General features: G+C 40.0%; 1 protein-coding gene across 4 annotated transcripts in view; it reads right to left on the bottom strand.

Moving 5' to 3' along the window:
- trim9 (tripartite motif containing 9) overlaps window positions 1-10,917 on the bottom strand; it is a 41,426-nt gene extending 30,509 nt beyond the window's left edge. For 3 of the 4 annotated variants that reach the window (XM_077236492.1, XM_077236494.1, XM_077236493.1), the window contains exons 1-3: window positions 9,969-10,912; window positions 3,487-3,582; window positions 3,278-3,400 (exon numbers count right to left, since the gene is read on the bottom strand). In XM_077236492.1, coding sequence (XP_077092607.1) covers window positions 3,278-3,400; window positions 3,487-3,582; window positions 9,969-10,808 — 1,059 coding nt within the window. In that variant the 5' untranslated portion in view covers window positions 10,809-10,912. Of the gene's footprint in view, window positions 1-3,277; window positions 3,401-3,486; window positions 3,583-9,968 lie in introns of all 4 variants that reach the window. The other variant, XM_077236495.1, reaches the window with a different exon arrangement.
- Between the last annotated feature and the right edge of the window lie 4,577 nt (window positions 10,918-15,494).

The raw sequence follows: 15,494 nt of genomic DNA, 5'->3' as shown, positions 1-15,494 counted from the left end.
TCTTTTATTTAGTTGATTATGCATATTTTACGATTAAAATTACGTTTAACGTTCGTCTCCTTCTCTGAATTTGAACTTTGTTACAGTTACGTTTGATCACTTAAATTCACATTATTTTATTTCATTCTAACGAAACAGCCGCAGAGCTGAATTACTACTCATACAGGTCACTTTATCTGGCAAATTAAAATTGTGGAGATTTAAAAAACATGAGATTTAAACAATAAGACTAACCCTGTTAAGCTATATAACAATGATTAGTTTTCTGTTGATAAATGTATTCCAACAGTTGCTCATCTGTCTAATAAAACATAATATATTAAAGCGTCTTTGGTTTTTCCATGGTTTCTATGGAAGTAAAAGTATGCAAATCGAGGACCGTCGATATGACGTCAATGACAGGTGACTTGACATTGGACGTTACACTGGTTGAAATAGCTGATTTCTCTGGATTTAAAGTCCCCCTGTAGTCAATAATTGTAACCCTTAAAACTCATCTTTGAAAAACAAACAAAAAAAACGTATCTTTCATCACCAAAATTACATATTTAAAAAAAATTTCCTGTGAAAAAATAGCTTGAATTCAACTCTACACACTTGCTTCATTTAGTATATGTGGAGCCCTGAATATGCTAATTAGCCCCACCTCCACTCACGCCAGCTCAGAGATTCACTCTGCCAACTTACTGAGGTAAACGCTGCACAATGGCATCGCTCTTTACAACTTCGGATCCATAACTGTAATTAATATGATTAGCCTTTTGCTTGACTATGTTTTCAAACAGCTAATAATGTGTTGCTAATGTTACACAAACTATGTTCCCATTCACATCTCCGTCTGCCTTCAAACAATCATCAGAAAGGCTTTGAACATCATAGAACGTCAGTGAAGAAAGGCAAAAAGTTCATCATAACATCGTAATATACATCATACAGCCGCTATACTGCCAAATCTTCCTCGATTTTTCATATCAATAGTAAAATATACAGGGATAACATGGCATCTCTCGAGACTCCCCTGCTAGTTCGGTGTTAATGATATGCTAAAGCCCACCGGCACGTTGACCTGATTGGGTACAAGGTAGTTGTGACGTCAGAAAAAACAGCGATTTCAAACCGTGTATTTTAATATTTAAAACAAATCTTACATATTGTGCCTTTATTCATAATAACTGCCCCTCCCTCTTTCAGCAACATCTCTTCTCTTCTCTGATGAGGTGTTTCAAGACAACCTGTCACTCACATATCACAGCAATAGCAAGCAAACCACAATGATCTAACGATTCAATCCATTCCCAATGGACAAAATCAAGTTCAGCCCTAAATTTTCCCTAAAAAAAGAACATTGCATCTTCTGTCTCACACTGTAAATAATTTTTTTTGTTTCAACTAAAAAAGTTAGTGTTCCGCAACAACGGTGGCAAAGACGAGGTGATGCGAGGATCTACATGCAGCAAAAGTTTATAAAAAAAAGCATAAACTGAGATAATCCAACCAAGGAGGGGGAACATAATCCTCGGGGGTATTCCAGAAAGCAGGTTATGTGACATACCCGGGTATGTTTAAGGGTAAAGTAAGCGGATAACCTCAACTTTCGGTTCCAAAAACAGGTAACTTTCAGGGTATGTAAGTAGCCATAGCAGCATACTCTCTGAACATAACCTGCTCCGGAGGTTATGTTCCAGGGTTAGTTTACCTCAGAGGTGTTCAGTGCATGCCTGATCTATTGATGAGACTCCAGTTAGCATGACAGATTGCACACAATATTATATATATATAGTTATATCGATTTATAGAAGCGCTTTTATAACTAGGTGATGTTAATTTTATTATAATATATAGCAAAATAATATATAATATAATTCTCATCTTACACATCGTTGATCTGCATCCAAATGTTTTTTTTTATTTTTGCAACGTTTTCTATGCTATAATGTATTTCTATAATAAAAGACATACATGATATGATATATCTTACCTTTCAAGCAATGTGGAAGCAAAATGAACAAAAACTTATACAGCCATGTTATCTTTGCAAGCACAGACTGTATTTAGTTTAATCAGTCTTTCTTTTTATTATATAATTAGTATCAAAAAACAATATAGTTCTTATTCACAGTGATTAAAGATTATTAAACGAAAAGACTGAAAAATGATTGCACAACCACCAAATAAGTGGCGAAATGTATGTAAAAGTATGTAAATCAGCATTTAACAGAAGAGGAAGAAAAAAGTAGTATGGCGCGCTTTTTCTTAGCGTCAATTTCCATGGTGACTTGTCGAATTGTTGCTCTGTTGAGAACATCTGGTGTGTTAACCATGAACATACTCTGAGTTGAATGAACTTACTCCCGGACGCGTTCTTGGAACCAGCATTCCTCAAGTAAGCAAGGTTTGGTTTAATCAACCGAGAGTTCAGGATATGTGTGACGGTAAGATAACCTTGCTTTCAGGAATATACCCCTGAACAGGAACAAGAATGCAAAAAGCAAAAGGAAACAAATCACAAAGACAGACTAAAACACAGGGCTATGTACACACAGGGAAACTAACAAGATGACAAGGAAACAAGTAACACCTGTGGGACTGTTAAGAACTAATCCGGGTTGCTATGGTAACTCAAACAAGGGAAACAGGAGAGGAGAACACAGAAACAATAAAAGCAATTCAACTTAAAAGTCCAGCACACAGGCATCGTGACATGTTCATGCTGCCTTAAAATTTTAAGTTTAGTCACCTCAAATATGCAAGTTGTTACTTAGTACAACTTCACATTTCAAGTTGACTAAACTTAAAATTTTAAGGCAGCACGAACACTTGCTTTAAGTTGAAACAACAAATTATTTTTTACAGTGAGTGCTGATTTTAAAGTTCAAAAACATCGAAATAAACTAAACACTACTTTATCAATGTGTTCTTCTGTAGTTCTATTCTCAAAAAAAAATGAATCCCCTTGCTTGCAATAAAAAATGCGTTAAACTAATTTATTCATCAGTTCTAGGCTAGCACACACTAAAAATCCTCAAGCTGGCAGTCACTAAACCTCCAATTAAGAAATCAATTTGTGACTTGGTGTGATTCGGGGTTTTTCCAACTTTCCCTTTACCTCAAAAACACAACAGAGAGCTGTCGTTCTGCTTTTGTGGTTAATTTGCATTGCATAAATTAGCTCCTCAAATGAAGAACGTCACCCAATAACTGAGATAGAGTTTTTAGAGATTATTTTTTGGAATCTCTTCAAGAACTCAAGGAATGTTTTGTGTGTGGTTGTGCTTACTGAGAGTTTGTGTTCATGTTCTTTGGTTACTCTGCTGAGAAGCTGAGCTTTCCTGCGGTTGAGAGCTTCAATCAGAGCATCACATTGGGCGACCAAACATGCCTCGAATTCAACTCCATTCTCCTAGAGCACAAGGAGAGGACAGAATCAGATCACATCACAAGTGCACTGTATGAGAGTATAAGTGTTAGTGCGTGTGTTTGTTGTACCTGTATGTGTTGTACCATATTTCTGAGCTGCACCAGGAACTCTTTGGCCTCTGTGGCCCGATCAGACAGAACATTCAGTGCTTGAGAGAGCTGTCCCTGGAGAGATAATGACAGAAGGTAAGAGAGATTAAACGATATAGATAAAGAGCAAGTGAACTTTACTTAACTAACTTTACTAAAGCTTGTTCTGCACAAAGGATAAAAGTATAACAACTTATTATTAGAAAATAATTTCAGTTTAGTATTGTGAGAAAATAATCATTCAAAACAAGTGAATTTTATTATTTTTGTTTTACTATAAAATACACTTCCATTCAAAAGTTTTGGTTCATTAATATTTGAATGTTTTTGAAAGAAGGTCCGCATTTCACATTTATTTGATTATTGTGAAATATCATTACAATTTAAAATAACCCTTTTCAATTTTAATCTGTTTTAATATGTAATTCATTACTGTGATGGCAAAGCTGAATTTTCAGCATCATTACTCCATTCTTCAGTATCACATGATCCTTCAGAAATCATTCTGATATGTTGATTTGATGCTCAAAAAATAATTTGATGCTCATTGATAATTTCAGGATTTGTTGATGAATAGAAAGTTCAAAAGAACAGCATTTTTTTTAATTGAAATCTTTTGTAACAATATTGTCTTTACTGTCACTTTTGAATTAAAGCATTCATTTCTTAAGCATTAATCAGTGTTGAAAACCGTTGTGCTGCTTGACATTTTTATAGAAAATATGATTAAAAAAATTCCAGGATTCTTCGATGAATAAAAAAGCATTTATTTGAAATAGAAATCTTTTGTAACATTATAAATGTTCTTACTGCTACTTTGGATCAGTTTATTGCATCGTTATTAAATAAAAGTATTAATTTCATTCGGGGGGAATCTTACTGACCCTAAACTTATGCACAGTACATATATGTCTACATTATTTCAGTGTGGACTTTTTATCCTATTTACTTCGAAATAGTGCTTTATTAGATTTCAAACCATAAAGAAATTCAATGATTTATTAAAATTATATTTAATCCAGTTTTGCTATGTTTAATAAAATACATTTTTTCAGTACTCTTAACACTTTATTTAACACAGTTCAGAGCAGTTCAAACTGCTGCAACAGGAATCAGGGATCTACATAAAATGTGTTTGAGAGAGAAAGTGACAATTTGTGAGAGGTTAGTCATTAAATCTGTCATTTAAAGAGTGGGTGAGAGAATAGGAAGAGGAGTGCATGTGCGTATGTGTGTGTGTGCGTCAGGCATAGCCAAAGGATGTTGCTTTAGAGTGGGAAAAATATCCCATTATAAATGTTCTCACATTGCTATGACAACCATCCGCCGAGAGACCTCCACTTTCATTTGTGGTCTGTTCTCAAACGAGGAACAAAAGTGAGAGAACAAGGAATGAAACACAGTGCTCCAAATTTCTCTCTATGGCCTACATACTACATTACAGGGCTATATGATTATTACACTCCATAACATTACATACTAGAGCCCTACATATGACAGCCTTACACACTAAAGCCAAACACGTTACAGCTTTACTCACTAAACCCCTACATACTAACAGACTAGCACCTTACATACTGAAGTGCGACGAGAACCCAGCAGGGGCAATGATACAGAAACATCTGATCTTAAATCTTTGTCCTAAATGAGAGCTGACATCACCATGGTTACTAAACAAATAAGACAAGATTCTAGTTGGGATGGTTCTGTAATAAGAGCACAGTTGCTACAAACCCATTAGTTAAATAGATATTACAGACATTATTAGTAAAATAGGCAAGACATTACAAGCAAAACCTGAAAAAACTATCACCCAAAAAAATTGGGTTTTTTTCTTGCACTGGTCAATTTAAAGATTTTGAGCTATTTTGCTTCCATAACATGTCTTCGTTTAGACAAGTGGAAAGAAAGCATCCACAATACACATTTAAGATATTATTTTATATTTTCTCAAAATTAGTATTTCCTCAGCTTTATCACTTACACCAAACATTCCAGTTTTATTCCAAAGGTTTTTACAGAGGGTTTTGTTCATATCATTCACCTACTTTATTTAACATTTTATTCCTAGAAATATGGTGAAAAGGCATTTGTTGACAGTGTTTTCAGATTTCCATTCTGGAAATGTGTGCAAATTAGCTATTGCATATTTAATTAGAGCATGCCTCATTTGCATATTTCAGAAAACTTGTCATAAAAAAACAATTGTCTCAAACTGCGATTAATCAACTGGGGAATGTGGTCATATCTATTTGGTAAAATTATTTATCACATTTACCTGTGGTGTCTTGCCTTACAGTTAATAACGGTTGTACATTTTTGTAATTTTTTAAAAACTTGAAGTAAGTCATATCGCAGTGTTACACACTAGAATACTACATACTAGAAAGCCCAACATATCTGCATTACACACGAATACACACAGTACTAGTTTGTCCATACAATGGAAGACAGCGTCAGAGTGAAAGGGACAACAAGAGAAACAAGTTTGGAAGCAATATTTTTTTCTGTATTTCCACTTGGTTGCATCTACTAGAGAGACTTAAAGAGTGTTACAAGTAAGAAATTGTGGAAATCATCCATATTTGCACTGTAAAAGATGGAAATCCTCATTCTATTGTAAATACGTTTATGTCTTTTTTGTACTAAAGATAAACCAGTTCCAGAATCTAACGCCAGCCTTTTTCACTGGAAAATTAACTTTTTTTTAATCACAATTAAGTGGGGGCACTTAAAGGGACCTTTGCAAAATACAAATATACAGACTTTCATGTGCTCACGACAAATATTTTGCACTGTTGCAAAAAGCAGGAATATGTTCCCTTCAAGTACAAATCTTTTATAGCATCAACACACAGGCCCCATTTCCTGCTTGCTGTGTAAGTGTCTGTGTATGTGACACCGAGAGATAGATGGAGAAAATGACAGAAAAAGTAGCATATGGGGACCTGAGGCTAAAGCAAAACTACAATCTGTTTAGTGAATGACGAGCAAGTGTCTGCAGTGCGGAAAGAGGCCATTTTCCTCTGATATGAGGCCAGCTCACCAGTGTTCAGTGAAAAAGCTACAGATGGGACCGTAGTAGAGGACACTGATCCAAGATCTTGTGTGTGTGTGTGTGTGTGTGTGTGTGTGTGTGTGTGTGTGTGTGTGTGTGTGTGTGTGTGTGTGTGTGTGTGTGTGTGTGTGTGTGTGTGTGTGTGTGTGTGTCCGCAGGTGCTAAAAGGGGGAGCTGTATTTGGGTTTGCCATAATGCTGCTGTCCCAGTTCAAACTGATATTATGCAATCACAACATCAGACATGGAGCTATGAACAGAGAGTAAAGTGACTAAAACCCTAAAATTATGTAGCTTGGCACATAGAATGCAGTGCTTGAATTAAGTAACTTTTTCTGCTCTCCCATCTGTCTGCCCATAAAATTTCAAAAATGAAAGAGGGGTGAATATTAGTACCATAAAACAGTCAAAATGCTAAATAAAATGCAACCACATGCCTTAAATGTACAATTTTTTTATGTACTATTATTTTATTTCATTTCTAATTGATAGAGTAAAAATGTATAGTGATTTTTCAGTCAATATTAGATACATAACTGTTCAAAAGATTTGTTAATGTTTTTGAAAGTCTCTTATACTCACCAAGGCTGCATTTACTTAATCAAAAATACAGTAAAAGCAGTAATGTTGTGTTATGTTTTAAAAAGTAATAAATTCCTGTGAAGACAAAGCAGATTTTTCAGCATCATTACTCCAGTCTTCAGTGTCACATGATCCTTTAATAATCATTCTAATATGCTGATAAGCTGCTCAAGAAATATTTCTTATTATTATCAATATTTAAAAAGGTTGTGCTACTTAATATTTTTGTGAAAACTGTAAAAAACAAAAATATTAAGCATTAAACATTGATAACTTCAGGATTTGTTGGGGAATAGAACGTTTTTAAAGCATTTTTAAAAATGAAATCTTTTGTAATATTATGTCACTTTTGACCAATTTAATGCTTCTTTGCCTCCAGAGCAAGACATCAAAACAAATAGTTTTACATCATTGCACCATCGCTTAACGGCTGATACTTGCCTGCACTGAATGAGAGCAGCAAAAGGAAATATAACCCATTATATGACGCTGTATACACTCGATACAGTATACAGATGTCCGTTCAGAGTCTATCGACAACAGTACAATTGGAAGAGTGAATAGAAGCATAAAGGAAAGTTCGCTTTGATGCATTCTATCTAAACAGTTAATTTGCTTATTTCTGTAGAGACTTCAGAAGAATACCAGGATCAGGAACAACTGGATGGTTTAATTATTTTAATGGTGTCCAGTATCACATTGGAGGATTATATGTTTGTTCAGAAAATTTGACCACAGATTGCTTTGTAAACGAGGAAAAATTAAGAGTTCGCAAAGAAACTTTCGTTAACCATTAAACGCATACCTCAGGTCTTTAGTTACCCGGGACGTCATTCACTACCCTCCTCCTCATTAATTTTTTAAAGTTATATATCAACCTTCTCAGTATTCCTTAATCAATTCATTATAAACAATACAACAAGAAAAAATAATAAAATTATAAAAGAATACCCTTTTCCCCTATTTTTTCCCCCTTTTACCCTATGTTCCTATGAGAATATATTTGAGATCTCAAATATGAACCAGATGCTGAATGTACTGGGAAATGAGCTCTGATGAGGACAGTGATTAACTAAAACTGAACCCTTTAAGCTCCAAAAAGTAACAAAATATGCTTTATTTTATTCTTCTATAATGGTAACTCTAAAATCAGGAGTGTTTTATATTATCACGACAGGTAGAGATCCATCTGTGTTAGATATAGATCCGGGTCTCTAAAGACCCAAATATGTAATAATGATTGGCGAAACATTTCTGCATTTAAGGGTTAACAGATGAAGCAGCCAATTGTATTGAATCTGACAGCAACTGCATCACAAATCGCGAGTCAATGATTTCATAATACTTTGTCTGTAAATTACGGTTTTATATGGATGTTTTTAAAACAGTTACTCATAGGGTTTGGATGCTGATACTGTTTCCTAAGCAGTGACATTAGCCAATCATAAAAGTAGCCATTTACTGACAATTAAGCCTTAAAAGAGCTGCCCTTTAAAAACTGATCCTTTCAGACAGAGGGTCAGAATGAAGGTAGAAAATAATAGTTCTTCCACATATATATTTTTTTGTACAAATAAAAACTTTTAGTGAACCACAAGGAACACATTAAAATAAAATAAAAAATCCTTGTAATGACCCCTTTAAATGTAATCTTTAGCAAATCTCAGAATGAACATTATTTTTTATATTGTATATTATAATGTTGTGGTGCCTAAATTCACTTAATACATTTAAAATTACTATATTCAACATATCACCCATTTATTGGTTATCAGCCATAACATGACAATAATTATTGGCCTATCATATCACCCAGAATTTTAATATTGATGCATCACCAATATTGTCTCACAACAACAAAAATATTTGTAAATTAAAAGGTTAATGTACAGACATGACTTTTGTGTGCCATGTCAAACCATGTGCTTATTGATCCATCATCTCCCTACCTGTTGATTGCTCATGTTTATGGTTTCTGATTAAATAAAATGGTCTAGCTGCGAGTCACTCACAATTTTACTTAAACTTATTGACTCGCACGGTGCAGCATGTTAGGACTAAGAGAAAGAGAGTGAACTCTTCCCTCATTCTTTGGCTCTCCTTTGGATACACTCCTTTCTCCTTCACAGACAGACAGACAGTAAATCAGCTCTCTGCCCTATGTTGCTACAACAACTGGCCTGTGTCACAGCGGTTTTGCACATTCCCTGAGGAATCCAGACACACACACAGTTAACAGGAGCAACCTGTATATTTGAGTTCAATCAACAAACATATTTTAATTAAAACGTGCATCACAACACCACAGGAGAATTAAACCTCCATCCCTATAAAGCAGCCCTGACCGTGCACTGCAGTTATCATAGATTACTCAAAATCCAAAACATATTTCCAAAAGGTTTGTCCTTTATACCTTTTCCTGTTAAATCTAAACCGGAAAGATGGAGCACAAGTGTTTTTCATTTGGCCTGAATCATGGCTGGCTGTGTCGTGCGCTGTGTTTTAATTAGACCGGTGGTGTCTCACCCATCACAGTGACAAGTCTTACTGCACTATCACATACACTTAAACCAGAGCGTTCAGCAAGCTGAAAAAACAACATTTAAGCTGATTTTAGCTGATTTTAAAAGGGTTTAGGGCATTTTCAGCTGGTCAGGCTCACTAGCTAAACCTACTGAAGACCAGGCTGAGAGACATCTAGACCAGGATGTTTATCTGTGATATCAGCCTAAAACCATTTGGTCAGAGATGTTTTTTTAATCATTCGGGGGGAAATGTAATAAAGAAACATCAACAACAACAACCTCAACCAGTTTCCCCACCTTGTGGAGCTTCCACATGGCCCCCAGCGCTTTGACCTCATGAGTGGAGTGTTTGCCGTCCTCCAGACACTGGTAGCACACGGGGGTCTTACACTGGACGCAGTACATACTCAGGTTCTCCAGCTCGTGCTCGGTGCAGGTGGAGATCTTCCGGGGGCTCGTGCGGCGGCTGATTCTGCCTTGCGCCGGCGGCACGAGCCGGTGTTTGGCCAACGGACCCCGGGGCGGGTGGCACCGGAGGCGGCACGGGTCGCAGTAGAACACGTCGCACTGCTCGCACATGACCGTCGCCTCGCGGGGACTCTTCTCGCAAAGCTGACACTTGAGCGCAGCCGCTTTGCTCTGCTGGTACCGGTCCACCACTCCCTCGAGCACGCGGTTCTTGGGGAAGCCCCGGAGCCCCCGGTCGTCCAGAGTCAAGCTGCGGTGGCACTGCGGGCAGGTGAGGCAGGAATTCCGCGGGACCGGCGGGAGGACGCCGGTGTGAGGCAGCAGGTGGTGTTGCGCCTGGGGCGGATGAGGCACGGTTGGGGGGAAAACTCGCACCCCGTTAGGGGACTTCTGGCACGGGGTGGTCGGTGCGCTCACGAACCCGCCGTAAGAGCCGTATCCGCTGTCCGCCTCGCTGTACAGGCTCATCTTATCTAGGTCTAAGTAATCATAATCGGAGACGCCGGAGCCGGACGCGCGGCTGCTCTGCGGGGATTCGGCGTCGGGCGTCTGCACAAGGATGTTTCTCGCACAGGCCAGGCATATATTATGCGAGCACGGCAGGATGATCGGCTCGCGGAAAAATGAGCCGCACACCGGGCATTTTAACTCCTCTTCCATTTCATCCATTTTTGTCGTTTGAGACGGATTCGGAGACTTCCTCTAAACGAATATTCCCACCGATGGCAACTTCGCACGGACGCGTCTCCTTCGCGCTCTCCGTCCTTTGCACCGGAGGATAGAGGAGGGGGCGGTATAAATTCAGTGGGCGTAGGCTGACTGGTGCACGAGCGCCAACAGCTACTGCTTAAAATCGCTGTCAGTTTATGTGATGAGCTCCAGGAATCCAATAAAACTGATGATGCAAAGCAGGAGTGCTTGATGAATTTGAGACACACACAGCCAATGTTTGTGGTAGTGCACCTCAGCGCGCCTGATTTTTCCTATCCATCACTCGCGCGTTTATGTAGGCTACATCACAAGTCAGTCTTAGGTTGTAGTGTTTGACAGCTGAAGTGTAGGAGCTAAATCTGAAATGTTCTACCCCAATTGCTGGCCTGGTGGGTGATGATAATTGCCTTCATCTAAATTTCCATGGTAACCAAAAAGAGAGCAAATTGAGAAATTACAACAGAGAAAATCTGTCAAACACTTTTTGTCTATACCGTAAGACTGCGAACGAATGTGCAATTGTTGATTCTAATAATGTTTAGTTTGTTTATGCTTTGACTTTGCTTTGATCAGGGACATATAATGGTGTGTTTTAGAATAATGCGAATGATGCTATGGTCAGGTGTGTGGCAAACTATTATAGTGCAGCTGCTTTTTTTGACCACATTTTTTACCTCTGTGTTGTAGTGTTTGTGTCATGTGTTTTAGACACGTGTAAACATTGTAAACGTGAGTGCTAGAAGTGGAGTGCAAGAGAGTGAGTGTGGGCGTATTGAGGTTGTTGTAGAGTTGAGTGATAGAAGACCTGTGATTGTGAGCCATGTGATTTTTGTCCATGTGCCACTCTGGTGAGTAGGCCTATCTGTAGGGGGAAATTAATTGCTTAATCATTTTTATTCTTATGACAGTAATTGGGTCACAGAGCAGAACTGGGGCCAGTTGGTTATTGAGATTCTCAGAGAGAGTCAGCTGTATTTGCATAATCATCTTCAAGGTGAGGCTCAGATCTCAACCTTTGTGAATCCAAAATCATCAACATTTAGTAGAAAACGAATGCAGACATTATGTGTGAAAAAGCAATCCATGTATGGGACACAGTGCAACACATGTATTATTGCTTCAGAATATTATCTTCTAAGTGCATGTGTTATTTCAGTATCATCTATATATTTTTAATTTTTTGTCAATATCTGAATTAGATTTGTTGTGCCTTTGCACATTAGAACGTCACGGTTACATATGTAACCCACGTTCCCTGAAGGAGACTGATTGGGATCAGGCTTAGGGAGCCTGTCATCTTCAAGTACTGTTAAAACGAGCCAATGCACATTGCCGTGCGTGAAATTCATCACACACTCCGCCCCCGCGGCGCGGGTATAAATACGGAAGTAGATACACGCACTAGTTGTTTTCTGCTGAGGAGCCGAGCGTAACTCGGAGTCGGTGGTGGTCCAGCAATAGTGGCGACGGGACTATGTCTCCATTCCCTCCTTCAGGGAACGAGGTTTATATAAGTAACCGAGACGTTCCCTTTCAGTCGCTCACGCTCGACGTAGTCTACGTGTCGACTGATTGGGATCCCAATTAAAACGCCACTAGTGCTGCCACTTTCCAGTGCCTAGACAAAAGCCTTATGATCCCCCCGCATTATTTGAGGCGGAGAAGGGACAGGGCTTAGGCCAGGGAAGTCACTGCTGTTCCACAAGACCACTGGGAAAGCGCTCTCTTTCATTGGAAAGGAATACGCTGCGGAAGCCACAACCTGCCCGAAAGGAGGTAACATGTGCAGGGGCCAGGGGACCACATACGTATCCGGGGTTGGGGCAGCGAGATGGAGCACCAGGATCCGGCTCGGAAGGCCTGAAGGCGGCCCGAAGCAGGGTCTGAGTGTGGTGCAGAACACTTACCTGTCTCCACGAGGTGGCCAGGGATGCGTGAGAAGGCGGATGACCGGGTCTTCGAACCACACCCAGCTGCCGTGCTGGCGAACAAGGGAGGCTGAGGGGTGCAAGGCTTTACAGGGTCGCACACCGCCAGACTTGCCCTCTTGGGGCCCAGGAACAGAGGAATTTGCTCTTCCTTTTAAGTGTGGGTACCGCTGGTTTGGGAGCCATTAGTGGAACAGACACACACACAAACGAAGACTCCACCCGGCCCTCAGCCGGGGGGAGGGAGTGGATCGGTGATCAACTCCAAGAGCATCCTCCTCCATCCCTGAGTGGCCAGCTCAGGAATGCTTTCGCTGTCGCTTGCCATCTGTCTTGGCAGCGCCTGGAGCTGGCTGGGCGTCCCTACTGTGGCCGGGTCCATGCTGAGGCGTGGCTGGAGGCTGCTGCGGAGGCCCAGTGGGAGCGGCGGCAAGGGAACGCCTTCGGCGACAAGCAGGTGGAGGAACTGCTACCGGTGGCGGGGTGGAGGCAGCAGCAGGCCGCCGGGGCAGGATGTGCCGGATGGCCTCTGTCTGCGCTTGGTAAGCAGAGAACTGTTGGGTGCAGTTCTCGAACCTTGTCCGCATCCGCCATATCAACCAGAGTCAACGATGGTGCTCCTGAACCACCAAGGTGGTCATCACCAGACCGATCGCACACGTCACGTCACGACACTTGTGCCCCGGAGGGCGAGGTCGGATGCAGTGCGGTGCACACCTATGAGCGCACGGTCTGGGCTACCCTCGTGCATGTCCATGAGTGCCCTGGCCTGATAGACCTGTAGCAGCGCCATGGCATGCAAAGAGGAGGCGAACTTGCCCACAGGCTTTGTAAGCTCTGCCCATCGGAACGAACGAGAAATCACAGGCCTTAGGCAGCGGCCGCCGGACACAGGTGCATCTGTGTCGCGACAGACCCCTCCACTGCAGGGATAGCCTCGCTCCTCCGTCAAAGGTAGTGAGGGGGGAAAAGCTATTCAGACAGTTTCTGGCAGAGAAAGGTGCCGTCCACAACCTGTTAAGCTCTCCATACACTTCGGGAAAGAAAGGCACTGGGGCAGCGAGCTGAGAACCAGTACAGCCCGCCCCAAGATACCAATTCTCCAACCAAGATTGAACGGGACACGGTGGAGGACTCCACTCAAGCCCGGCAGCCTTGGCGGCCCATTTCAGCATAGCTGACAATTCTGGATCTGGCTCGGGCAACGTTACACTTTCTGAAGCAGATAACGCAGCCGAGTCGTCATCTCCAGAGGCCAGCTCACCCTCCGATGCTGCTGTCAACATCCTATCCTCTGGGGGAACCCCAATTGAAACGGCTGATCCATTACAGAGGGACCAGCAGGTTCAACAGGAAATTCCAACGGCTGCAGTTTGATGGAGGAGGGAGGAGCTCACAGGGAATGGTTACTGGGCAAGACATCCATCACTATCCTCCAATCACCCATCCATCACAGCACCCGGGAGGATTTTTAACAGTAAAAAAAAACAAAAGACTTTTAACAGTTGAAGATGACAGGCTCCCTAAGCGTGATCCCAATCAGTCGACACGTCGACTACGTCAAACGTGAGTGCCTGAAAGGGAACTGCCTCCACACTGTTGTCATTTATTTTTTCCTTTTATGTCGAACCGTATTGATATGTTGGATTTTTTTGTTTTATGTTGAGTAGTTAGACGGACGTCTGTACGTATGATATTAGTATGGTTGCTTTTTGCATTGTTTTAAGAATTATACAGCACATTGGTCATCTAACGGTTGATTTTCCTTGTCACAATTTGCTGCTACTTAGTTGACTTGAAGATAATTTGGGGAGGGACATTCTCATGCTAGAGATCATTTGATTGGACAAAAATCTTTGTAGTACAAAAGGCATCATCAATATTTTTGCCCCAGTTTCCAGGAAGAGAAAAAAGTAACTGAATGTATCTGCTATCTTAAATTCTGAGTTTAGCAGTACAGTACATACTGTAGATGACCTCAAACCCCAAACACATGGACTAACAAGCCACAAAACAATATTTTTCAAACTCAATGTTGCCAGATAAAGACCTGAGAGGTAACATTTTTGAGCAGAAATATCATTTAGACATTCTGCCAAGATTCAGAAGAACTGAACTATCGGAAACCTAACAACCTCAAGATGCTGATGAGAGTGATTTCTGTGTTACAAAACTCTTAATCAAATCTACTTTATATATTCAATTATTTATCTAATCTATTTAATAGAACTTTTATTACAGATTTTTCTTCACTTACATCATTATTTGTTGATAAAATGCATTTAACCGACTGTGATGATGCGTTTCCACAGTTATCAACTTTGCAAATTTTAAGATTTTTCATAATTTAATTATTTTAATACACATTTATAACTCTGTTCTTTGTGTTTCATTATTCACATATATGTTTCTAATCATACTGTGTTATATTACCTTGGAATTAAATTACATAAAAACATTAATTAACACATATTAACACTGGAGTGATGGCAAATTTCACATCATTCTCTTTTCTGACTGCTGTAATCAACCTCTCTATATTTTTTCCTCTTTTGGAATGTCTTGGAAATTATATCATGGATTTTTTTTTTGCTATTGGAGCAAACAAAAATGACATTTGCTGTCACCTCCCATTCACCACTATAGAAGTTTACCCAATTGACGACTTCTGCTTCTGAGAACCACAGAAATGTGAAAAGAGTCCATTCTCAAAGCT

Source organism: Siphateles boraxobius, unplaced genomic scaffold (assembly GCF_051911475.1).
Source record: "Siphateles boraxobius isolate OS27281-9 unplaced genomic scaffold, OSU_SipBor_1 20, whole genome shotgun sequence".
In the NCBI taxonomy this organism is placed as follows: Eukaryota; Metazoa; Chordata; class Actinopteri; order Cypriniformes; family Leuciscidae; genus Siphateles; species Siphateles boraxobius.
This window is presented reverse-complemented; position numbering and strand designations above follow the sequence as displayed.